This window comes from Bos mutus, chromosome 3, assembly GCF_027580195.1.
Source record: "Bos mutus isolate GX-2022 chromosome 3, NWIPB_WYAK_1.1, whole genome shotgun sequence".
NCBI classification, from domain to species: Eukaryota; Metazoa; Chordata; class Mammalia; order Artiodactyla; family Bovidae; genus Bos; species Bos mutus.
Window position 1 is genome coordinate 63617400 of NC_091619.1, and position 27975 is coordinate 63645374.

Consider the following 27975-nt stretch of genomic DNA (forward strand, 5'->3'; position numbering starts at 1 on the left):
TCAGATAGTAACAGTCATATCTTTAGCAATCAATAGTAAAATAAACAAGGCTTGGGAAAGCTGATATAACCAACACGGGGATCAGGAACAAATATTTCTCAGGCATGGGGAGTCTTGTCTGTCAGAAACCAAAGCTGAGTGCTGAGAAGTTATGTAATTTTCAATGCTATTCAATGCACCGAAACAAGAAACAAAAAAGAAACCTACTTTAGCTAAAAAGAAAAAGCAGACAGACCTCTTGACAGCTTTTGTATCTTAATAACTTCTGCCACATGTTAATGCAGTAAGTACAGAGATCAAGTTTATGATCACAAGCTAAGGAAAGCATCACATTATCATAACATATGTACTGTTGGATTCCAAAGGTAACTACAAATTATATTAGAATATAATGTTAAAAAGGATTAGAGCCAATTTTATGATAGAGGTCTATGTATCTGTGTGATAAATGAACTTTGAACTTTCAGTAAGTGTAGATCAGATATAATTTTTCCCCAAAATATTTTATTACATCAATGAAGTGTTATAAAATGTATGATGTCTTAAAATTAAGGAAACAAGGTTTCATTAAGAATTAAATTAGACTGTTAGTAATGTGGGTATTTTGCGTATTAAAAGTACCATCCCTGTTTTCCTCCGATTTAAGTTTGCTTTAAACTGTGTGTTTGTTATTAGCAGAGTAGATCTGGATTTCATCTGGAAACTAACAAGCTGTATCTTTTAATGGGGAAATATTAGTCTTTTCCACTTAGCATGACAGTTGATGTTTTTGATTGATATTTTTATGTCATCAAAATTATTTCTATTAGCTATTTTTACTTATAGTTTCATTCATTCTTTTAATTTTTATTTAATCAGTTTACTTTTTCTTTTTTGAAAATTCAGTTGTAAGTTTTCAGTCCATTTCCTGTTCTTACTCACAATCAAACTCACATTTTTGCACTTTACCAAAATCAGGTAACAAAACTTCCTTTTTACAGGGTGTTTTACTTGCTATTGTACTGTCCTCAATCTGACAAAAGTAATATGTACTCTATGAACCCACTATATCCAGGCTATTTATTAGGTTTTCTTTCAGTAAATTTTTATAAGAATCCTTATTATCTTTTATATTACACACTCATAATCATAATAATCATTCATTTGAATTTATATATTGCAGAATTTATTGTCTACAACATTGTTACATCTCCATCTCATTTTCCCTTATTGACATCTGTCTTCTAAATTCATTATTATTTGATTCAGGAGGTATCTTGAATGCTTTCTTCACAGAATGTGTGGGTGACCTACTCTTTGAATCCATGTTTTTACAAATGTTTTCAGATTTATTTGTCTGGTTAGAGAATTACAGAACTGGTCTCACAGTCATTTTATCTCAGTGACTTACACATAGTACTTTACAGTCTCTCAATTATGTTAGCAAGATTCTGATACTATTCTAATTGTTTTTCTTTGTAAACTGGTAAATTCTTTAGCAACCAAGAGCTTGTTACTGAACCAAACTTAGATCTGCTTACCTAAAGTGCAGCAAAGCCAATCTACTGACTTACGGTGAAAGAAAGTACAGCATTTATTGAAGGGCACCAACCAAGGAGAGCAGGGATGCGTGCTCAGCTCATGAACCTTCTTCTGGTTGGTTGGTGGTGAGGCAGCAGGGTGATGTTTCAGAAATCTTAATCACCAGCCCTTTGGTCAGAACCAGTCTGGGTCTGTGTTCTGTGGTCAGCAGGCAATCACCATCTTCTGATGGGTAGAAGGTCTTAGTTTCTGCAGAACCACTCAAAGATAGGATTCAGGTTATTATCTATGTCCGTTCTGGAGGAACTAAGTCCTATGACTTATTGTTGCATCAGTAAGTACTTGAATCTGCTCCTTAGAACTTGGGGAAAAACTAGGAGTCTAAAACCTTTTCTCTACAAAAAGAAACAGGGATACTGAGGGCTACTGTACCTAAAAAGGCCCCTGCAGAGTCCTTCTTGGTTCACATTCCCTCTTTTCTTTTATACTTGTCAATCCTAAGGAGAACAGGAGCAGAACAAGACAGTGTTATAGAGAAGGGGGATAGAGAGATTTATTACAAACTCTGCAGGGAAACTCAGTTTTCAGGGGACTCAGTTTCAAGTTTGCATGATTTTTCTGTCATGGATTTGATTTTCCCCTTGAATATATATTATTTAATGATTAGAAACAAAAATCAATAAAGCTATTTTCTTTAAAAGTGTTTCATAACCATCACAACAGCACCAGAAGGACTATATGTGAGTATCATTCATTTTTACTATTAGAATTGATAGAGTGAAATGAAAAAACTTCAGAATAATTGATTTATAATTTAAAATACATGTATGAGGATTTTCATCCCACCATTTGTATCAAATGAACAAGAGAAGTGGTTTCCAGTGTCTAGAGAAATAAAATGGTTTGTTTTTCTCCTATTTGCCTATTTTTCTTATACTCGGTTTTGCTTGTTTGTTCTAAAACGTGTGTTTTAACAATTCTGAGAAAGAGGGGACAGAAAAGATGACAGTAGTATAAAATTAGAATATTTTCTTAAGTTCTTTCCCTCAGAAAATAAGTAAATGCAAAAAAGAGCGACAGAGACCCTCCTACATATCTTTCTTTTCTGGTTTATATAGCATTTGCAAAATCTGATCCATAGTCAAAGGCACACTTTTCCTTTCAGAAAATTTTCAAACGATACTTCTTGCTTCAAACAATTTAACAAACACATTTCTACTAAAAATTTGTTTTTAATACTAAATACCCATCATGAACCCTTTATTTTTGTGTAATTCTTCTGTCTTTACCATGATAAATTCTCATATTTTGCATTTGATGTATCTCACTTTTATTTTACTAAATCAGACTTACTAACTGTATGGCTATGGGAAATGTACATTTTATACTGTGTGTTTTATAGTCAACAGTGGTAATGTAGGAAGTAATGTACTGAAGTATATCTTCACTATTGAATTTATTTTTTTTCTCTGTCTTCTTAATTATTCTGCAGATGTCAGTATGTTTATGTGGAGGGGTGGTTTATGTGTATATCATATGTGTAGTCTGGGCTGCACTTAAAGATTCAGGCACAGAAGAAATTCCCAGAGGGGAAAAAAGGTATAATTCCACATCTCTCCTTTGATACCTTTCCTTGTCTTGTAGAACGGTTGGTAATGACAGTTCCAGTGTGAAAACAATAGCTCCGTTACTTTTCTTGACTGACTGAACTCATTCTAGTTTCATTGCAGCTCTGCTTTTTTTTCTTTCTCTTCTGCTGACCTTTTCCTCCCCTTACCTCATAACTATATGTTTACCTTCATATTCCCCAGAAAAAGATAAACTGTAGGAAGTCTATAATTGAGGGGACTCGTAAGGAAGATTTTTCTAAGTTCATTAGAGAGTGCTAGATATGAGAAGAGAATTACCAGTGTTACTGAAAACAAATGAGCCCAGTAGGCTGCCTTGGGGAGAAATAGGGCGGGGGGGGGAGGGGTGGGGGAAGCTTCTGCATTGCTCCACCTTTGACTTAGAGGGCCTGTTTCACAAGAAATCACATAATGGTTATAGTCATTTTAGTGTTCAAATTTACGGAGCAATCCTGGCAATCGTGTCCAGAGGGAAAATGTGTGTAAGAGGGATGCTGCTGTTAAAAGTTCTCTGGCTTTCAAGTTGTTATAATCAATTTGAGCCCAGCCAATAATATTTCAAGTGCTAGAAAAAGAAAGGGGAATATTTTCTCTACCACACCTATGGTCAGTTGATTGAAAAATGGAATATAAACAAAAATCTTGTTCACATTCTGGAATGCCAGTGACTTATAAAACCAGTAAAATTCTACTTTATTATACAGAAGTAATATAATTGTATGGTTGTTGCCCAAAATGTGTCATTCCTACAGTATCACTCTTGAATTTAGAGAATTAGATACCCATTACTATGACTTGTTTAGAAGCACACTTTACAAAATACACCTCACCCTACAATACAAAGATATAGCTTGGTTTTTAGAGTCAGGCAATCTTAAATATTAATATAAAAACCATGTACAGCAGATTCTCTAAACTACCATGATTTAACCCATCTCAACTTTAATTTTCTAGTAAGTAAAATGAGGATCATATCAATCATTGTGTTATTATAATGATTAAATAAACTTAAATGAGCCATCTAGCAGAATACTTGAAAAATATTTTCTCTCTTCTTTCAGATTATGAGGTACAAATCATGCTGATCTAGTTTTTAATATAAGTCCACAATAAACAAGTAACTAGCCATCAACCATAGGTTAGTTGAGTGCTAAGTAAGCTTTCCAAAAACATATTGAGAGGAGATATTTCTGGCATATGTTTTTGGGAAGCTTAGTTAGCACTCAACTAACCTGTGGTTGATGGTTATGCGTTATGTTAAAGCCCTGTGTAGTTTTCTGATAGGCTGGACTGAATCATGTGGAACCCCAAGGAATTTTCTGGTCAACCTTGAGACCAAACACAGGTTAAGGGACTCCTTTGGTCCTTTTTACCTACTCTCACATCCTAAGGAAGCAAACTCAAGTAAGTAGAATCATACAAAAACACAGCAACAACAACAACAACAACAAAAAACAACGGAAGAAAGAAAAAAGGAAAACAAGGGAGTGTGATAATGCCAAGGTAGAATTCGTTCAAACTACTGAGATCAAAGCAGGAGGAGTCAGGAGAAAGGATCCATCTAGAGATGAGTGCAAAGGAGACAGCAAGCTTGCTCCCTGCACTGCTGCTGCTGCTGCTGTTAAGTCGCTTCAGTCGTGTCGGACTCTGTGCGACCCCATAGATGGAAGCCCACCAGGCTCCCCCATCCCTGGGTTTCTCAGGGAAGAACACTGGAGTGGGTTGCCATTTCCTTCTCCAATACATGAAACTGAAAAGTGAAAGTGAAGTTGCTCAGTCGTGTCCAACTCTTAGCGACCCCATGGACTGCAGCCTACCAGGCTCCTCCATCTGTGGGATTTACCAGACAAGAGTACTGGAGCCTAATAATTGCCAGGCTCCTGGTTCTGACCCATCCTTTGGAAGAGAAGTAGGGAGTCTTGAGCTCCAGCTTGTGATTAAACAAGTCTCCCCGTCCAAAAATGAACTCGCTCTTAGCCACAAAGCTTCTCCTCCTATGCTTCTCTCTGTCCTCGTGAATCAATATACCCAGCAAATCCCTCCAAATCAGAACCCGTGGATCATCCTTGCTTCCTCTGTCCAACTAACTCATATCCAGTTAGTCTCCAAGCCACACTAATAATTTAAAATTATTTTACTGTGAAAAATTTTGAAGTCACATAAGTAAAAAAAAGAATATGAAGATCAGATGGTAGTCATCCAGATGACAGTTTCCAGTTTATGCCTAATCTAGTTGAATCCTACCCACTTTCCTTTCCATCACCAGATGACTGACTTTTAACACTTAAACATATCTGATCTAACCACTTTACTAATTTCTTCTTGACTATGTTTAGTTTTTCATGTCTTACAGTGTTTTAGCAGGTTTACCTGGGTCTTACCTCATTTTCCTTATGTTTCAAAAATTGTTTTGAGATCAAATCAAATCAGATTTTTCTACATAAAATCTGCTGATGCTCATCCTTTACCCACTGAATTTAGTCCAAAATGTTTAGCAAGCATTTTCCCACTTTAGACCATACATATCTGCATAGAATCTTGCCCTACAGTCTCTACCATGCTACCCAGTGTTCCACAATATGTTGTTTATTCGCTATTCAACCCTTTTGCAACCCCATGGATTGTAGCCTGCCAGGCTCCTCTGTCCATGGGATTTCCTAGGCAAAAATACAGGAGTGGGTTGCCATTTCCTTCTCCAGGGAATCTTCCCAAACCAGGGGTTGAACCCACGTTTCTTGATTCTCTTGAATTGGTAAATAGATCTTTAAACTCTAAGCCACCTGGGCAGCCTGATGGTTGTTCTCTTCCTGCAGGCCTCAGGCGTTTGGGTGAGTTCTTCCCTTGTTCTGAATGGATTGTTGGAGCCCATTTCATTTGTGTTAATTCTTATACTTCAATGCTTGGCTTAATCATCTCTTCCTTTTCTAAACCTCCTCTGAGAATAACCTTCCCCCTTTTATCCTGAAAACTTGCTAAGGAAACCATTGCTTCTCTGAGTTACCAGTATACGGCTAAATACCTTGTTTATTTGTTATATACAACACATGCTAATAATTTGAGGTTTTGTCTGTCTTCTCCAGCAGCCATGGATCCTGTTGTTATATGTTCAGGTGTGTGTCTTTGTTCTTGTAGTGCTCAGCTTGCTGAGTGTTAAACAGGAGCCAGTAAGAATTTCTGCTGAAAGAATGCCAAATATTTCTCCTTATTAACATTTTTTAATCATTTTTAAATAATGTGTCTTCTCTTTAATGGTATTAAAATGAATTTTTCAAGTGAAATCCTAAATATTTATTTTATAATCCTACAAGGAATTAAATATAACATCACAGAGAGTGACTAAACTGATATATTGATATAAACAATGGAGATAAGAGCACAAAAGAAACAGTCATATATTTTCTTATACTCATTCAAATAAATTTTCTCCTTGAAACTTAATTTTTGTTATGTTAGACACTGGAAGTTTAAAGCTATTTAAATAATTCAAATTTATATAGTACTTCACAAAGATAATTTTTTGCCCATCTCCACTCTCTTGGGGGAAGAGAAGAGGTTACTTTCAGATAAGTGGTATTTCAAGGAACAAGATTGGAATCAGACCATTTAGGGAATTCGCCTATATCATATATCCAGCCCAGAAGATTGGGAGATAGATTAGAAAATGTTTTTATTTCCAAATTCTTGATAAGAAAGCTAAGAGGTCAAGTGCTCAAGACTACATAGTAGGGAGAAACACAAAAGTCAGTATGAATCTTTGTTTTTTATTTTGTTTGTTTTTTTTCTTCTGGTTAATGTGTTACCCAAAACTTGAAAATAAATTGAAATCAAATGATATATTGGTACATTAATTTGTTTTCAGAAACAATCAGGTGGTATAAAATGGCTGGTTTTCTTGGATTCTGACCAATAACTCAGATCTAGTGAATTCTTTTCCTCTGTATTTTTGCATATCATTTTTGCAGCTATAGACCACAAGGGATGCAATCTTCATCATTTTCTATATTACCAATAACTGATCCGAGAGCACAATTCCTTTTAAAGTTAATATAAACTTCTCCCAGTATGCTGTGAAAGGAGTCAAATTTTGAGATAAAAATTGAAACTTTTAATAAGAACTCAATTACATGCTTCTGTGTTAACTTGCTTTAGAATGTGAACTCTGACAGCAGGGCACAGATCCTGACTTTTTGATTAATTTTTACTTATTTCCCAATGTGGACATATTCACATTTGGGAACTGGGAAGTTCCATAAATATTTGAGTAACTGAATGATTGAGTCAAATCCAATGTGTATGAAGTAGTTTTCTTCAACTTGATTTAGATACTTCTGTGTCAATTTGTGACATGCTCTCAGGTAATTTTAATAAACTAGTCTAATTTATTTTGAATGAATATATAGACATAAATGTTTGCTTTCTGAGTATATGTGTGCATATAGTCATCTAAAGTTATACAGTACATCTGTATACAGAATAGATAAATTAATAATTAATACACACATGTTAATAAAGTATGAACTCCAACATTTTATATGATGGCCTTTCTATTTCTCTTACTTTATTATCATATTTTCAGCAAATTTACTTAACTCCCTCAACGTTTATATGCTTTAATTTAGGGGTGACAAATGCCTAGCCAAATGCTAAATCTGAAAAAAATTTTAAATATGATTTTCAAATTTTTGAAATTTTAAATCCTTTAGATTTGTGTGCTTCCCTGTATCATAAGCCACACTTCCTTCTATTGTCTGGCTCCTGGTGGAATCAGACTTAAGTCACCCACCTGCCTGGCCTAACGAAGCTTCTGAGAACTCAATCTTTGTATTTACACGTCTCCAAGTTGTTGGCCTGTAAAGAAAGAAAGAAAGAGAAGTCAGTCAGTCGTGTCCAACTCTTTGTGACCCCTGTAGCCTACCAGCTTCCTTCGTCCATGGGATTTTCCAGGCAAGAGTACTGAAGTGGGTTGCCATTTCTTTCTCCAAAGGATCTTCCCAAACCAGGGATCAAACCCAGGTCTCCTGCATTGGAGGTAGATGCTTTATCGTCTGAGACACCAGGGAAGCTTCTAAGGGGAGCTCAAAAGTCTTCTCTTGGTACTCTAGCTTTTTACTCACTTTAGAGTAAATCAGACCACATACTGAAAATTAGAACTTTTGAGGAAACAATGGAATTGAACCCAAAATGTCAGAGAGGTGCCTATGGAGAAATGAAAAGAGGCCTGAAGTCTTAACGTGAAGAAGATACTAGGTGTGAGGCCTGGCCTAGCTTTGCTCTAGGCTTTGGAGAGAATGATCTTGCTTCTCATAGACTGACGAGTTTTTCTTACTAACTGGTTATACACAAATGAAATGGTCCTGTGAGGAAAGTAGATTCAGGCCTATGTTTGGAGCAAAGAGCCTTCCACTTTTGTTGTAGGGACAGGCCTGCCTCAGGCCTAGGAAATGAATTTGACACAGGGTCCTACAGTTCACTGTGAGATAGGCCTGAATTGAAGGTTATTCTGGGAGCAATAAAGGTGTTTCGCTTGTTGAGCTTGGAACCTCATGGGTAACAGTCAAGGTCAGGTCTCAAATATTTGAAAGTCTATTTCAGAGATATATTATAAGTAAATTGTATTTTTTTCCTATGTCAAAATGAAATGATACCATTTTATTGATGTTTTGAATGACTTTTAAGAACATGGAATATTTTTTAGCAAAATAAAGTTAATATTAAAACTTTAAAATAAAGTACTATATAAAGCCATATACAAAAGAAGTGGAGAGTCTACATAATCTGAATTATCTTTAAAATGGAATGAGTGGTTATCTTCATGTAATAAAATTACAAATAGGTTTTTTTTTTTTTTCCCAGTGGCTTTTCAATAAATTATCATGAACTGTATTATTGGAATTTGTAAAAATGTTATAAGGAAACAAATTTTGATGTTTATTCTTTGTATTTAGTGTGGATATATTCTATCCATATACTAATGGAATTTGTACTTTTTGAGATCTTTGTTATAGATATTTTAAGAATACAGTTGTTATTATACATATCTAAGGATAAGCAACTTAAACTTATTTCCAGACTTTGGAAGCTCACTTCTTCACGAGAAGGGATAAGTCTCGGTCACTTATGAAGGACTTATTTTACATATTAAAGGCCAAGTAGCTGTTAAGAATTTTAAGTGGAGTGTAACTGGATCATATTTCTAGTAACTTAAATAATAATAACAGTATACAGAAAATAATATACCTGTATATTGCATACTAATGCTAAGCACCACTGTAAGCATTGTCTGCTCATGAACCCCTTGTAATCTCTTAGAAACCTTTTGAGGTGGTCACAGTGTATTTCCATTTTATGGTAATCTTCCTATCACAGTGTCTAGCATACAACAAACACTCAATAAATAATAGCTATTATGAACTCTTTTTATAGCATAGTACTTAAGAAGAGTGAGATCTCTTTGACAGTCAGAATACCTAAGGCTGTAGTCAAAATTTGCCACTTATTTGTGTGCCATTGATCACATTAATCTAGCTTTTTATACTTTAGGTTTTTTTATTTGAAAATAGCAATAATGCCTGCCTCATAGGCATGTTGTATATGTATATGAGCCCTCCTCCAGGGGATCTTCCTGACCCAGGGATGGAACCCACATCTCCTGTGGCTCCTGCACTGCAGGCAGATTCTTCACCGCTGAGCCTCTAGGGAGGCACCGGGCTACAGTCCATAGGGTCGCAGGGACACGACTGAAGCAACCAAGCACATACTTGTGAAAGAATAAGTATGGCAGAGAACTTTAGCTGTTCAAAATGTCTTCTTTCTTATTCCTGGCACACAGCTGGCCTACACCCATCAGCTTCCCTGTGGTTAGATGTGGACATTTGAATGAATTCTGGTAAATAGAATGTGGATAAAAGTGATGGGTGCCATTTATAGTTGTGGCTTATTACTCTCTTATGCTCTATTTGAACCCAGCTCCCCACCAGGATAAATACAGACAATGTGGAGGCCCGATGGGGGTGGTGGAGCCATTAGATGAAGCAAGTCTGGGTCCTTGAACCATTATGCAAGAAGCTACACCATCAACCTGAATACTAACTTTGGCTTCTGACTAGAGCAGCAAAGAATCTTTTATTGTGTTGAATCATTACATGTTTGAATGTATTTGTAGCAGTTGGCCTATTAATATACTAAGTCAAAGTGATAAAACATATAGATAATAAAATAAAATTGTGTAATAGAGCCTCATAGGTTGAATATCTTAAAAAAAAATAGGATTTCCAAATCTTACCTGCCGTGACCATAGTAGTAATTTTTGAAAACAAAAAAAAAAGAGGACTTCACATTTAGTTGTCTGTCATATGGTAACTTCTGTACTTATATCTGTAATGTTTGAAAATGACTAAATGGAAATAAAATTTAAGTGAGAGACAGACTACAAATAAAGTTTCTATTTTTCTTCTGAAATCTCTACCTCAATATCTTTTCCTCTCTCAAAACAGACCCATAATCCATCAGATACATTCTTACCTTATATATTTGTTTTGTAAAATTATCCTTGCAGAGGCGGCAGGATGCAACAGCAAAGAGAACAGGCATTGGACCAAACTACTAGGCTCTAACTAAATAGCTATGTGACCTTGACAAGTTACATTTCTTCTCTATGGCTTATTTTCCTCATCAGTTAAAGAGAGTAATAATGGCACTTGCTTCTTAGAATGTATGTAAACAATAAGTGAAGTAATATTTATGAAATATGTAGGAAAACCTCCAACTCTTAGTTATCAATATATGTGTTCAATAACCTGTGTATAAATTAAATGTTATATAAATAAATCTTTAAAAATAACCTTGTGCTGTGCTTAGTCAAATCTGACTCTTTGCAACCCCATGGTCTGTAACTGCCAGGCTCCTCTGTCCACGGGGATTCTCCAGGCAAGAATACTGGAGTGGGCTGCCATGTCCTCCTCCAGAGGATCTTCCCACCCTAGGGATCGAACTCAGGTCTCCTGCATTGTGAGCAGATTCTTTACCGTCTGAGCCACCCACCAGGGAAGCCCAAAAATATCGGTGTGGGTAGCCTATCCCTTCTCCAGGGGATCTTCCCGACCCAGGAATTGAACTGGGGTCTCCTGCATTGCAGGCGGATTCTTTACCAGCTGAGTTACCCGGAATCCCCCAGATTAACCTTGGTTTGATTAAAATGGAGAATAAAAATTCAAGACATTCTCCAAACTCAATTCATACATGTTCCCCTATGACTTCTCCCTGGGCCCGCTGATTAGGCTTCCCTCAGCCTTCAGAAACATCTCAGTCACCCTTATGTTTGAATATTTGCCCCAGATTTTACCTTCCTTTTAATTACTTTGCTTCTCTCTGTCTAATCAGTACTTATCTGTCTTCGAGATTAGCCGGTTTGGGTCTATTAGTACCCTAGGGTTGCAGTAAGAAATTAGCACAAACTCTGTGACTTGAAACAACACAGGTTTGTTCTCTCGCAGTTCTAGAAGGAAGTCTGAAATCCTGGAGTTGGAAGGTCCACACTCTCTGTAGGGCCTAGAGAAGAATCTTTGCTTATGTCTTTCTAGCTTCTAGTTAGCTGTCCTTGGGACTCCTTGGCTTGCATCTACATTACTTTCAGTCTCTGCCACTGTTTTCACATAGCCTTGTCTTCCGTGGCTCCATTTCTGAATTTTCTAAGGACACCATTATATTATGTAATAATGTATTATAAGGACACCACTCTTGGGCCCCTCCTAATTTAGTATGCCCTCATCTTAACTTCTTGCAGCCCAGCGTTTCTCATGATGTACTCTGTATATAAGTTAAATAAGTGAGTCTGAGTGAACTCTGGGAGTTGGTGATGGACAGGGAGGCCTGGTGTGCTGCAATTCATGGGGTCGCAAAGACACGACTGAGCGACTCAACTGAACTGAACATCTTAACTTGATTATATCTGCAAAAGCCCTGTTTCCCAGTAAGGTCACACTCACAGTCCTAGAGATTAGGACTTGAGTATATCTTTTTGGGACGCACATTTCAGCACACAAGGGGATCTAATGTCTCCTCCAACCAATCGTAATTACTTCTGAGAACCATTTATTTTTTATTTCATTCATTGGACAGGTAATATGAATCTGCTTTCTAATTTTTAAAAAAGATTTATGAATCTATGTATCTTCTCTGATAAATTATATTATAAGAGTATAAGGATAAGGACTGTGGATCATGATATTATTTTTTTCTGTTTGTATACTCTTTCATATATCACACAATGCATATGATAACAAATAGATATATTAACAAATGAAGGGATACAAACCTGTTAACACAAAATTCTTCTGGAGAGTAAGTGACAAAAATAAATGATAAATGATTAAAAAAATCAATTTCTAATCTCTGATTTTTCATTTTTATCTTATGGTATGCTTTTGACTGATTATTGTGAGTATTATTGTGACTGATTATTGACTTGAGTATTGTAAGTTCACCAATAAGATATTTATTAATATTGTGATATTTAAATTATATGTAAACATTTGAAAAATAATCCAATAAAATTCAATAGCTCTGTTTAGTGCTTTTGCAGTAAGAGTTTCTACCTTGCTTTGTAACTGCAAAGATTTTACATTTAAACAAGAATAATCAAGTATGTAACGTGAATTCTTATTATCAATTTTTCTTAGAAATAATATCACATACCTTATACTATTTAACAGGGAAAATTCCCCAAAACTGATGGAAAATATTAGGAATCCATCTCAATTCTACAAGAATAATGTTTTAAATTGATATGTCCACAGATGATAATGAGTGTGGAAATTTAACGCAATCCTGTGGTGAAAATGCTAACTGTACGAACACACAGGGAAGTTATTACTGTATGTGTGCACCTGGTTTCAGATCCAGCAACAACCAGGACAAGTTTATTACTAATGATGGAACCATCTGCGTAGGTAAGTTCAGCTACCTATCTTAAAATTTATACCTATCTTTTATTGCTTATACCTCCACAGATTAGATAATATCCAAATCAAATTCTGTCAGTCGATTGTACCCCCATTGTTAATACTTTCAGAATCTTCATTAATTCTTTTAATTCTCCAATATGATATCAGTTACTATGGCATATTTATCCAAGAATATAAGACGAAGAATATCAGTTTACAAAAAAAAAAAAAAATTGTGATGTTATGAGATCTAGCAAGGTGGCAAATAACGGAATAAATACTTACACTTTAAAGTGATATATTCACTCCAGAAAATTACTATTAGTATCACCAGATAGTAATGGTTTTATAAATATGCACTCTGAGAGGGGCCCCATGTTTTCCTGGAAAGTGTTCAGATAGTCATTGCTTGTGAACACTAGTGATGTTCACTCTAGGCAGCACTGCTGCTGCCCACTGAAAGTTTGTCACATTTAAGATCTGCATTCAGTTTTTTTGAACCCCGACCTATTTAGAAGTAACTACAGTGTCTTCTGGAGGGATAAAAGTAATTGCAGTTCAATTCCTAAGTAAAATATTGTGAGAGAGTATCTAGATTTTTTAATGTCATTCTATTGTATTTTGGTCACACATTTGATTTATCAGATACTATAGTCTGAGAAAAAAATTGTAGAAAACTGTAGAAAAGATGAACAGTTTTCAGAGACAGATTCTCTGGAACCAAAGACTTTAACTTTGAAAACAAATTATAAATCATCTTAATCATGGTTTCTAAAAATTGCCTAGTTTACCAGTAGCTAGTATGATTATAATTGACAATTATGTATAAAATTAGTGGATGAACTGAGGCCCTGAGAGTTTGATCACATAGCCAGGACTAGATATGAGATAAGCTCAGGACGGAACATGCACCATGGGCAGGGGTAAGGTACTGCTTCTACCTTTCATAGTTAAATGAGAGACATCCAGTCACACTAAAGCTTTAGATCAGCCCCAGTAAAGTTCTCATCAGTGAGCTAAGGAGAAGTCTGGCAATGCTATTATTATGCTATGCTATTCTATGCTAAGTCGCTTCAGTCGTGTCCGACTCTGTGCGACCCCATAGACGGCAGCCCACCAGGCTCCGCCGTCCCTGGGATTCCCCAGGCAAGAACACTGGAGTGGGTTGCCATTTTCTTTTCCAATGCATGAAAGTGAAAAGTGAAAGTCAAGTCGCTCAGTCGTGTCCGACTCTTAGCGACCCCATGGACTGCAGCTTACCAGGCTCCTCCGTCCATGGGATTTTCCAGGCAAACACACATGATAAGTCAGGAGATAATGTTCAAAGAGAATTTCTCATTGAAATGTCTGTATCAAAGAAATTATCCTGTCTTGTGTACTTTGAGTTCACAGCGTTTTCTCTTTCACCTAAATAAGGAAGATCATATTCTCCTATTATAGCCAAGGGAAGTGAAAAGTCACACATTTAGGATAAAGGGAAGGTTAAAACCACAGTCTTCTACCTAGAATGCCACTGATATTTCCACAGGAATCTCAAATGGGTGACCATTTAAATCTCACACATGAATCTGGATCATGCAAATATAGTGAATCAAACTTTACAAGGCCATACATGATGTAAAATATGAGGAAATAAATCTCTTTCTGTTGAATTATGATTTTATCTGGATTGTTTGCAGCAAAAATTTTTATTGGATTACATCAGTACAATATATTCGAGAAATTAAAGCCTTCCCAGAAAATGTATAGTACCTTGCTCTTTGTTCTTCTCAAACCTAAACTCATGTTTCGAGTCTTAGAATGTTATATAATGTGTACATATCTTTAACTTTAGTAAAGTTCTAACTTTGTAGCTATATAACTAGAAAATTTTCAGTTAATGAAATAATCTAACTTGGAACACCTTAATTACTGAAATTTAATGCAATTTTAACTGTACTTTCCATTCCCTCTTGTCTCTACAAGGCATTTGTCTTTTCATCTGATTATGTTTATTTTTGATACACCTCAGTCCACAGAGGGATATATAGTTCTCTGTCTGTATCTCTTAAACGTAAAGAATTCTTATTTAGAGAAAAAGTAATCATAAGCACAGAGAAAACACACACAAAGATGACCGAAAGCCAACATTTTATGGTAGGGTAATACATTTGTGATCTACACAGTCAAAGGCTTTGGTGTAGTCAGTAAAGCAAAAGTAGATGTTTTTCTGAAACTCTCTTGCTTTTTTGATGATCCAGTGGATGTTGGCGATTTGATCTCTGGTTCCTCTGCCTTTTCTAAAACCAGCTTGAACATCTGGAAGCTCATGGTTCATGTACTGTTGAAGCCTGGCTTGGTGAATTTTGAGCATTACTTTGCTAGCCTGTGAGATGAGTCCAATTGTGCAGTACTTTGAACATTCTTTGGTGTTGCCTTTCTTTGGGATTGGAATGAAAACTGACCTTTTCCAGTCCTGTGGCCGCTGCTCAGTTTACCAAATTTGCTGGCATATTGAGTGCAGCACATTCATGGCATCTTCTTTTAGGATTTGAAATAGCTGAACTGGAATTCCATCACCTCCATGAGCTTTGTTTGTAGTGATGCTTCCTAAGATCCTGAGAAATCTGTGTGCAGGTCAAGAAGCAACAGTTAGAACTGAACATGGAACAACAGACTGGTTCCAAATCAGGAAAGTAGTACGTCAAGTCTGCATATTTTCACCCTGCTTATTTAACTTATATGCAAAGTACATCATGCGAACTGCCAGGCTGGATGAAGCACAAGCTGGAATCAAGATTGCCAGGAGAAATACCAATAACCCCACATACACAGATGACATCACCCTTATGGCAGAAAGTGAAGAAGAACTAAAGAGGCTCGTGATGAAGGTGAAAGGAGAGTGAAAAAGTTAAAACTCAGCATTCAGAAAGCTAAGATCATGGCATTCGGTCCCATCACTTCATGGCAAATAGATGGGGAAACAATGGAAACAGTGAGAGACTTTATTTTGGGGGGCTCCAAAATCACTGCAGATGGAGACTACAGCCATGAAGTTAAAGGACACTTGCTCCTTGGAAGAAAAGTTATGACCAACCTAGACAGCATTTTAAAAAGCAGAGACATTACTTTACCAACAAAGGTCCATATAGTCAAAGCTATGATTTTTCCAGCAGTCATGTATGGATGTGAGAGTTGGACTGTGAAGAAAGCTGAGCACCAAAGAATTGATGCTTTTGAACTGTGTTGTTGGAGAAGACTCTTGAGAGTCTCTTGGACTGCAAGGAGATCCAACCAGTCCATCCTAAAGGAAATCAGTCCTGAATATTCATTGGAAGGACTGATATTGAAGCTGAAACTCTAATACTTTGGCCACCTGATGAAAAGAATTGACTCATTGGAAAAGACCCCGATGCTGGGAAAGTTTAAAGGCAGGAGGAGAAGGGGACAACAGAGGATGAGAGGTTGGATGACATCACCGACTCAATGGACATGAGTTGGGGTAAACTCCGGGAGTTGGTGATGGACAGGGAAGCCTGCATGTGGCAGTCCATGGCATTCCAAAAGAGTTGGACACGACTGAGCGACTAAACTGAATACATTTGTAATTTAAGACTTCCTCCCAATACTCAGTTATTATTGAGATACTGTGGAAGAGCCCTACATTTTTGCTAATTCTCCTTTTAGCTCTTTTAAGAGCTCAGTAAACACAATAACTTAGATTAAAACCCAATATCCAATATCCTGTGAGCTACAGTTCATGGGGTCGCAGAGTCGGACACAATTAAAGCAACTTACCATGCATACCATCCAATATTGAGTTCTGCAGTTTCCACCTGTTTTGTTTGATGGATCATTCAATGAAAAAAATCTTTCTCTGGAAAATTGTTATTCTCACGAGTTTTGTTGTCCTCAAAGATTAAGCTTTTCTCAGAAGCAGAGTAACTGTTTCTTTTCTGTTTTGTTTTTTTTTCTTTCCAGTCCTGTAGTAATTTTCATTGTTAACTATGATAATCTTCAGGGAATTTGAACAGAGAAGCATAATTCTATTTTCTTTTTACCTTAGTGTTTTACCTTGTAGTGTACTGCCTATGATTTGAAAGTTTAGCTAATCCTTGAATTTGACATATCTGGTAATTACAGTGATTGCATGTGTGCTAAGTCACTTCAGTTGTGTCCAGCTCTTAGCCCACCAGGCTCCTCTGTCCATGTGGATTCTCCAGTCAAGAATACTGGAGTGGGTTGCTATGCCAACTCCAGGGGACCTTCCCGACCCAGGGATTGCATCTCCTGCATTGGTAGGTGAGTTCTTTACCACTAGTGCCACCTGGGAAGCCCAATTATAGTCATTAAGAACATCTATAAATATATAAGGAAAACCTCCAGCACATGACAAGAAATTACCCAAGCAAAATTCTTTATCTTTAGTCTTTTGAAATACTCTTTTAAACAGATGAAATAATCCTTTGGAGAAGTCTTTGAGTGAGATTGAGCATCATTCCTATTTTTCTTCTCCTTTGAATCACAGTAAAATAGAACTTCTGGTGCCCAGGTCCCAAGAGATATTGTTCACAAGTGGGGAAACTGAAGCATTCAGTAGTATGACTTTCCAAAACCAAATGAGTAGAACCCAAGGATTTCACGTTTTCTGTGTTCATAAGAGCAGTGTTTACTACTTGTCATTTTTTTGTCTTGTTGTCTTAGGTACTCTGATAGTTTTTTTCTGGCTTTGAATACTGTTAAAATTCAATTTTGTCTTTGCAAATTACTTCCAGTAATTGAACATTTTATCTTTTTTTTTTTTTTTTTGCAGTCTGTGAGTTACACAACATTAGAAAATTCAGGTATTGATGAAAATTATGAAAATTAAAGCAATCATATAATCATGCTTTGAAAAAAGATTATGATAAAATGCTGCTGGTTTGGCTCATTGTAGACATGAAAAACAAGCATAATTGTATTAATGAAAAAGCAAATGAATTTTTTTATTTGCAGAACAAGGAAGTGCATATTATGACATACTTACATTTAGTGAAATCAAGTTATTGGTATTAAGCTGAGTGTTAGTTTGGTAATGGAAAAAGTGGATCACTTATTAAATACAGCTTATCAGTTCTAGCCTAGTTGAAATAATTATATGGCAGCAATTTATCTTTCATTAAAATGGGGGAAAGGGTGCTTTTTCTCTTTTACAGCTCTAGGGAGTACCAAAACATGGCAATTTAACAAGACACTCATTATCATTGTGTTTTCTCTAAACCTACATACTCACGGGCTTATGCTATTAAGAGAACACACAATCTGAATAGAATCATTGAACCTGATTCTCAGTTACAATATCAGGCACCTACTGTATCTTAGGCACCCCTCCAAACACCTTTACATACATTTCCTCATTTGTTATGAAAAAGAACCCTTTTTTTTTAAATTTTATTTTATTTTTAAACTTTACAATATTGTATTAGTTTTGCCAAATATCAAAATGGATCCGCCACAGGTATACATGTGTTCCCCATCCCGAACCCTCCTCCCTCCTCCCTCCCCATACCATCCCTCTGGATTGTCCCAGTGCACCAGCCCCAAGCATCCAGTATCGTGCATTGAACCTGGACTGGCAACTCGTTTCATACATGATATTATACATGTTTCAATGCCATTCTCCCAAATCTTCCCACCCTCTCCCTCTCCAACAGAGTCCATAAGACTGTTCTATACATCAGTGTCTCTTTTGCTGTCTCGTACACAGGGTTATTGTTACCATCTTTCTAAATTCCATATATATGCGTTAGTATACTGTATTGGTGTTTTTCTTTCTGGCTTACTTCACTCTGTATAATAGGCTCCAGTTTCATCCATCCCATTAGAACTGATTCAAATGTATTCTTTTTAATGGCTGAGTAATACTCCATTGTGTATATGTACCACAGCTTTCTTATCCATTCATCTGCTGATGGACATCTAGGTTGCTTCCATGTCCTGGCTATTATAAACAGTGCTGCGATGAACATTGGGGTACACGTGTCTCTTTCCCTTCTGGTTTCCTGAGTGTGTATGCCCAGCAGTGGGATTGCTGGATCATAAGGCAGTTCTATTTCCAGTTTTTTAAGGAATCTCCACACTGTTTTCCATAGTAGCTGTACTAGTTTGCATTCCCACCAACAGTGTAAGAGGGTTCCCTTTTCTCCACACCCTCTCCAGCATTTATTGCTTGTAGACTTTTGGATCGCAGCCATTCTGACTGGCGTGAAATGGTACCTCATAGTGGTTTTGATTTGCATTTCTCTGATAATGAGTGATGTTGAGCATCTTTTCATGTGTTGTTAGCCATAAGGGTATTTTATGGTGTCGCCCGGGGTCATAGAGCTAATGAAAATTAGAGTCAGGATTTGAAGTAAGGTCTTCCACAGGACTTTTACCTGTAGGAAGGAGGATACATACTGGTTTTTGTCAGATCCTAGGTCCTACAAGAAATTGCAAGAGATATTATTGTGGACCGTGATGTAAAATGGCAGTCACACTTATTTGGGCTAAGCCAGTTTTATCCTATTTGAGCATGAGATACTTTTTCAGTATTTTATGAATCTTTTCATACTACTAGGTAGCAAGGAGGTATAGAGTGATATTCTGAAGATAGTGGAAGCTCCTTGACTATCCTGGCACACAGCCAGTTGTGGTGGTCACACACTCCATCACTACATTAAACTCAGTAGGTTCTACTGCTGAGGCCCAGAGTGAGAAGGATAGCAAACTTAATATCTATATTTTAGTAAAAAGCTAGGGGAACAATAATGTAAACAAGGAAAGTATATAATTCAGAAAACATGTCTTTGATGGGGTAACAAAGGTTTAAAAAACCTATCTTTGGTAAGGTGATTAATATTCTTCTAGAATATTTGGAGTCAGAATATAAAATTTGCATAATCCTAATTTCAAATATTCATCTCCAAGGGTATGACCCTTAAAAATCATTATTTTTAAGATTAACATTCTGTCACTTGGTGAATTCAGAAGTTGAAATGCCTTAGTTGGTTCAAGGCTGACATGCTGGGATAGCAAACAGCTGAGTGGGTGCTGCTAGAGCTGAAACCATAGCAGAGAACCCAAAATAAGGACCACAGGGTGTATAGAATACACGGGGGAAAGCTGAAACTGTCAAGAGCAATGATACTGTCTGAGCCACCAGGGAACCCCAAGACTGTGTACACTTATGTCCAAAGGCATGAGGGAGGATTAATTTGGCATTTGCAAAGTTAAAATCAGTATGTTTTTCAGAGATTGGATTTGGATAAAGTTCCCAAGAAAAGTTGCACCTTTCTAAATGATTTTGAAATTGAGAGAAATCAACACTTCGTTTCCAATTAACCGTAGAAGGCATCTGAAAATGTGAAATAAGGGTATTTGGAGAATATAGCTTTCTTTCCCATGAAATGAATTTTTCTGTTTATGATACTTCATGGATCTCTTCACACCTTCATTGGGATACTATCCTTATTTGGGTGCTACACAAATAATTTATTCAACACTGCTCCAAAAAAGACTAGTCTTTTGCTTTCTTTTATTTTTTCTCACTTCTTGATTTCATGAAAAATATTAATTCTAGTCTGCTGTCCACTAGCAGCTTTACTTCAGCCCAAACTGGAAAGTTTTCCCTAATGATTCTCAAGAGCCAACAGCTGTCACCCCCTCCTTTATTTCTGTCGTGTGTGTGTGTGTGTGAAGTGACAGTTTATGACAACATGTGTATAGAAATTCAGGAAGAGAGTGAAGGTGCTAGGGCAGCATTTATTCCTTTAAAAGTAGAGGACTGGATATCTGGGTAATACAGATCATGACTGGGGACTTTTCAGGTGGCACAGTGGTAAAGAATCTGCCTGCCAAAGCAGGAGATGCAGGAGATGTGGGTTCAATCCCTGGGTCTGGACGATCCCCTGGAGGAGGGAATGGCAACCCACTCCAGTATTCTTGTCTGGAATATTCCATGGACAGAAAAGCTTGGTGGGATACAGTCCATGTGGCTGCCAAAAATCAGACATGACTGACTGAATGAGCACACACAGACAGATCATGACCAAATAGCCTTGGCAGAAGAACAAGGCGTTTTCTACTGCTTTTCCAGGCCCGCTAATCATCTTCTTAAATCCAGTACCATCACCTATTTAGCAAATGGAAATTTCTTTAAGAACAGATGAGACTTACTACCTGGTGGTGTGAGGTTTAATGGGGGTTGAGGAGGGTGTTTATACCATTTTGCATTTTTAAAATGAGAAATTTGGATCAGCTACATTTTATATATCTAATGAGATGACATTTTAATTGTATCTTGATTACTCTCCCTTTATAAAAAGGCAAACAGTATCGTGCTACTCTATTCGTTTTTAAAAAATCAAATTATATATTCAGAATTACAGACTTATTCTCTAACATGGAGAGCTAGACTTAGGAGCAAAGAAATTTCTGCATTAATTTAAGGTAATTATCTGGACTATTCAGTCCCTTGGAGTCATTCCATATTGGATCTTTGCCTACTGGCAGAGTATTTATACTGTCTTTGTAATTTTAAGATATATTTCACTCCTCATTATAGTATGTAAAATTTTAAATTAAGAATATAAATTATGTGAGTTTATAACCTATCACTTTTATTGTAGCTTTGATATATACTGAAAATCTAAGACTTAATTCTGTACAATTTGTTACTTTATCTATGATGACTACGTATTAAGAATGATGGCAAAATATACCCTGAACAAAAGTTGTAAGTTTGAATAAGATTTTAAGGACACTGAATCACACATTCTGCTACATCTTAATTTTTTCAGTTAACTTATACAGAAAAATGAGGGGTCCCAGATGATGCTAGTGGTAAAGAAGCCTCCTTGCCAATGCAGGAGGCATAAGAGATATGGGTTCAGCCCCTAAGTTGGGAAGATCTCCTGGAGTATGAAATGGCCACCCACTCCAGCATTCTTGCCTGAAGAATCCCATGGACCAAGGAGCCTGGAGGGCTACAGTCCATAGAGTTGGAAAGAGTTGGACACAAATCCCTTATGACTATACAGTGGAAGTGAGAAATAGATTTAAGGGACTAGATCTGATAGGCAGAGTGCATGATGAACTATGGATGGAAGTTCATGACACTACAGGAGACAGGAATCAAGACCATCCCCAAGAAAAAGAAATGCAAAAAATCAAAATGGCTGTCTGAGGAGGCCTTACAAATATCTGTGAAAACAAGGGAAGCGAAAAACAAAGGAGAAAAGGAAAGATATACCCATTTGAATACAGAGTTTCAAAGAATAGCAAGGAGAGATAAGAAAGCCTTCCTCAGTGATCAATGCAAAGAAATAGAGGAAAATAATAGAATAGGAAAGACTAGGGATCTCTTCAAGAAAATTAGAGATACCAAGGCAACATTTCATGCCAAGATGGGCTCAATAAAGGACAGAAATGGTAGGGACTTAACAGAAGCAGAAGATATTAAGAAGAGGTGGCAAGAATACACAGAAGAACTGTACAAAAAAGAGCTTCACGACCCAGATAATCACGATGGTGTGATCACTCACCTAGAGCCAGACATCCTGTAATGTGAAGTCAAGGGGGCCTTAGGAAGCATCACTATGAACAAAGCTAGTGGAGGTGATGGAATTCCAGTTGAGCTATTTCAAATCCTGAAAGATGATGCTGTGAAAGTGCTGCACTCAATATGCCAGCAAATTTGGAAAGCTAAACAGTGGCCACAGGACTGGAAAAGGTCAGTTTAATTCCAATCCCAAAGAAAGGCAATGCCAAAGAATGCTCAAACTACCTCACAATTGCACTCATCTCACATGCTAGTAAAGTAATGCTTAAAATTCTCCAAGCCAGGCTTCAGCAATACGTGAACTGTGAACTTCCAGATGTTCAAGCTGGTTTTAGAAAAGGCAGAGGAACCAGAGATCAAATTGCCAACATCCACTGGATCATTGAAAAAGCAAGAGAGTTCAAGAAAACCATCTATATCTGCTTTATTGACTATGCCAAAGCCTTTGACTGTGTGGATCACAATAAACTGTGGAAAATTCTGAAGAGATGGGAATACCAGACCACCTGACCTGCCTCTTGAGAAACCTGTATGCAGGTCAGGAAGCACCAGTTAGAACTGGACATGGAACAACAGACTGGTTCCAAATAGGAAAAGGAGTATGTCAAGGCTGTATATTATCACCCTGCTTATTTAACTTATATGCAGTATACATCATGAGAAACGCTGGGCTGGATGAAGCACAAGCTGGAATCAAGACTGCTGGGAGAAATATCAATAATCTCATATGTGCATGATGACACCACCCTTATGGTAGAAAGTGAAGAGGAACTAAAGAGCCCCTTGATGAAAGTGAAAGAGGAGAGTAAAAAAGTTGGCTTAAAGTTCAACATTCAGAAAACTAAGATCATGGCATCTGGTCCCATCACTTCATGGCAAATAGATGGGGAAACAGTGGGAAACAGTGGTTGACTTTATTTTTCTGGGCTCCAAAATCACTGCAGATGGTGACTGCAGCCATGAAATTAAAAGACGCTTACTCCTTGGAAGGAAAGTTATGACCAACGTAGACAGCATATTAAAAAACCACATTACTTTGCCAACAAAGGTCCATCTAGTCAAGGCTATGTTTTTTCCAGTGGTCATGCATGGATGTGAGAGTTGGACTATAAAGAAAGCTGAGCACTGAAGACTTGATGCTTTTGAACTGTGATGTTGGAGAAGACTCTTTGAGAGTCCCTTGGACTGCAAGGAGATCCAACCAGTCCATCCTAAAGGAGATCAGTCCTGGGTGTTCATTGGAAGGACTGATGTTGAAGCTGAAACTCCAATACTTTGGCCACCTGAGGCAAAGAGCTGACTCACTGGAAAAGACCCTGATACTGGGAAAGATTGAGGGCAGGAGGAGGGGACGACAGAGTATGAGATGGTTGAACGGCATCACCGACTCGATGGACAGGGTTTAGGTGGACTCCGGGATTTGATGATGGACAGGGAGGCCTCGCATGCTACGGTTCATGGGGTCGCAAAGAGTTGGACACAACTGAGCAACTGAACTGAACTGAAACAACTTAGCATGCACATATGGAAAAATGAAGCTTTGGAAAGAAAATGGGCTACTTTTTTTTTTTTTTTTTTTTGCCCTCCAGATTATTCTAAACTGAGTTGTTCAATCAGTTTAATACTAGAAAACAGAGAACGTTTGTTTCTAAATGTGTTTTTGAAATTAGATTATTATTTAATTAGGAATAAACATTGCATCATCAATGATGGAAATTATGACTTAATAATTTTGCTGATGAATCCTGCTGTTCAGAAAGCAATTCAAGTGTTGGTCTATGAATAACATTTTCAGTATACTGTCCAAATGGATTGACCAAAAGAAAGTTGAAAATATATGCAGCTAAGTTTGCCCTGTCCTTTTCCAGATGATGGCACTTGTCTTGCTTTCTTATGTAATTTGATATTAAATTACTAACAGTATGTAATACTATTATTAACAAAGTAGCAACTATATGAGCACTAGATTAAAATCTTTATTTTTCAAATATTTCCAGATATTGATGAGGACAGTGAATCATTTGCCTGTGGTGAAAATGAACTGTGTAAAAAAATTAATGGTGGCTATAACTGTTCCTGCAGGGAAGGTTATCAGACATCCACAGGAAATCACTGTTTATACCTATTGATAGCATTTATTGCCAAAATAAATATACTATTTAATTTTATATGTTATCAAAGCCCTATGGGGACTTCTCTGGTGGTCCAGTGGTTAAGACTTCACCTTCCAATACAGGGGGGTGCAAGTTCAATCCCTGGTTGAGAAACTAAGATCCCACATGCCTCACAGCCAAAAAAGTGAAATTCACTCAGTCATGTCCGACTCTTTGCAACCCCATGGACTATATAGTCTATGGAATTCTCCAGGCCAGAATACTGAAGTGGGTAGCCTTTCACTTCTCCAGGCGATCTTCCCAACTCAGGGATCAAACCCAGGTCTCCCTCATTGTAGGTGGATTCTTTACCAGCTGAGCCACTAGTAACAAATTCAATAAAGCCTTTAAAAATGGTCCACATCAAAAAACAAAATCTTAAAGCACTATATAAAATATGACTGCATAGTTTTGAAGTATCAAAGAGCTACACCTTCCAAGAAACGTGCCAGTAGTCCTTTATCTATAAAATGAAATAATGGAAGATGTGTTATTTAATGGCAAATGTAGATCACGTTTTATGTAATTGTTGTTTAGTCACTAAGTCATGTCCAACTCTGTGACTCCATGCACTGTAGACTGCCAGGCTCCTTCTGTCCATGGGGTTTCCCAGGCAAAAACACTGGAGTGAGTTGTCATTTCTTTCTCCAGGGGCTCTTCCCAACCCAGGGATCAAACCCCATCTCCTGCACTGGTAGGCGGGTTCTTTACCACTGACCCCATATACCCTATTCCTTTCAGTAACTATAATTTTCTATTTTCCATAAAATAGTTTGCATTTTAACAAATAAAAATAAGTGAATTTTTATGAGGAGTAAAACTTAAATAATAATAAAAAATGTTTTAAATAAATGAACTTTCATGAATAAATAAAAATAAAACTCAAATGTTAAGAATGTGTCTTAATATCTAAATAAGTGAGCAAAATCATTGGAATCAATATAATTATCTTAGGGAAAATATTTTTTGAAACTTAATACATAACTATTTTTTTCTACAGAAATTGTGAATCCAGACTGCCATTTAGATAATGCCTGTGTTGCTGAAAATATTAATAAAACTTTAACAAAAGTGAGTAAAAGAGTTGAATTAAATTTTATTCTGTTTTGACATTTTAGTTTCAGTTACAATCTTTCCAAAGGCACATTTTTTTTAAGAGTAACAAACTGTTGATCTTCATGTAGAGTTGAAAAATTTACATATAAAGATCCAAGTATTTTGTTTGGGTGTCAGATAAAATTAATTTGAAAATCCCCAAAATATTGAAGAAGACATGTATTTAATGTAAGTTACTTTTTCACTATTCTATACACTGGCAAGTTATTACAACGTGTTAAGAAATTTGATGGGTAAAATAGTAAAAACACATTTTGATCACAGGCCATTTCCACATTCTAAGGAGACATAGTTGTATGCAATTGGATTTTGTGCACCAAAGCAATATTATTCCAAAGAGTAAGATGTCCATGAAATTATTGTCCTATGATTAGAAGTGAGTTTCAATATGACTCATTAGCAATCAGGTAAAGCAAATTGCCATTTTATCATGTAAAAAAATTTCTGGTTTACTAAAACCTAATTCAAATTAAGTCATAATTTATTATACATTTTAAAAGCTAGTTTAAAATGATAAATTCAAATGTACATTGCCTTTCTGAAGTAACTTCTATGCTTTTTAAGCTATTTGCTAATCCTTTATAAATACTTTCAGGTTTCATTGCTTCATGTTGGGGTTTAGTTGTAGTCTGATAGCTTACGTGTAGGAGTGAAAAAAACATATTTAACATGTAACCTGTATTCTCACAAAGACCCAATAGTGCTTTAAGCTGGTTTTCTTTTTCTGAACTCATATTTGTTCAGATTAGACACATAGAAGAACCTGTGGCTTTGCTACGAGAAGTCTATAGAAATTCTTTGAAAGATCTTTCACCGATGGATATAATTGCATATACAGAAGTATTAGCTGAATCATCCCCATTATTGGGTTATATGAACAGCTCGAATTCAGCCAAGGACACCTCTTCTAATTCAACTCTTACTGTAAGTATGTTGAGCTTTAACTCAATATAAGTTTAAAAGTTTCCTTACATCTGTGATTAATGTAAGATTCCAACATTTTTAAAAGGTACACTTTTTTTTTTCAACAGGAATTTGTAAAAACTCTGAATAATTTTGTTCAAAAGGATACATTTACAGTTTGGGACAAGTTATCTACAAATCAGAGAATAACTCATCTCACAAAACTGATACATACTGCTGAGCAGGCTACCTTAAGGATATCTCAGAACTTTCAAAAGACCACTCAGTTTGATACTAATTCAAGTGATATAGGTAAGAAGTCAAGGTCAATTTCAAGGCAATAGTGTTTTCCAAAGAAGCCATTCTCAAAAGAGATGAAAAGTATCTAAACTGCCGTTAATTAAATTGGCAGTACAGACGTAAATGATGAAGCATATCACAAGAGTGGGTATGAATGAAGTTTGAATAAAAAGGATGAATGCATGAGATTTGTCTCCTACTTGCAACTTTCACCTTTTCCTATTTCTGAACTGTTTATCATTTAAATGCTCAGAGAACCTTACTTCCTTGTCATCTCATGACTTGGCAGGATCTGTCTTGACCGGTGATAGTATAAATAGATTTTCTGGATGTAATATATTTAAAGTCAAACTTTTATTGAATTATAACCCATATAAAGACAAATGTATTTATCAAATGAATATAAGTTGATGAATTTTCACAAAATGAACACATCTGTATAATAACACCTCAGAAGACCCCACATCCCCCTTGCCAACCACTCCTGACCCCTAAAGGTAATGCCATCCTGACTTCTAACACCAGTTCACAAGGATAATTTTTATTGTTTCTGCAATAATCTGATTCTTATTTTTAACATTGAAATCCTTTGGGCATATATCTTTGTCATGAATGTAGTATATTTTAATTTCTCATTAGGAATCATTTGCCTTTCAGTAATATAAAGCAATTAACATAACAAATTAGAATATTTCCTGCTTTATGAAATCTCATGCTTGACACTTTTAAGAATCTGGATCAAACTGAGCTTGCCTGTAAAGTTGCTCTGAGGCAACAAGGTACACTTTCTGAAATAATCATCGCATACACCTCTATTATATTTTCTGGATACTATCCTGCTGTACAGTAGTAGA

General features: G+C 36.5%; 1 protein-coding gene across 4 annotated transcripts in view; it reads left to right on the forward strand.

The window, feature by feature from the left end:
* ADGRL4 (adhesion G protein-coupled receptor L4) overlaps window positions 1-27975 on the forward strand; it is a 144655-nt gene that overhangs the window by 66681 nt on the left and 49999 nt on the right. For 2 of the 4 annotated variants that reach the window (XM_005906648.2, XM_070367803.1), the window contains exons 3-6: window positions 12944-13096; window positions 25803-25873; window positions 26663-26842; window positions 26950-27133. In XM_005906648.2, the coding sequence (XP_005906710.1) occupies window positions 12944-13096; window positions 25803-25873; window positions 26663-26842; window positions 26950-27133 (588 nt within the window). Of the gene's footprint in view, window positions 1-12943; window positions 13097-17250; window positions 17372-25802; window positions 25874-26662; window positions 26843-26949; window positions 27134-27975 lie in introns of all 4 variants that reach the window. The other 2 variants (XM_070367802.1, XM_070367801.1) reach the window with 2 other exon arrangements.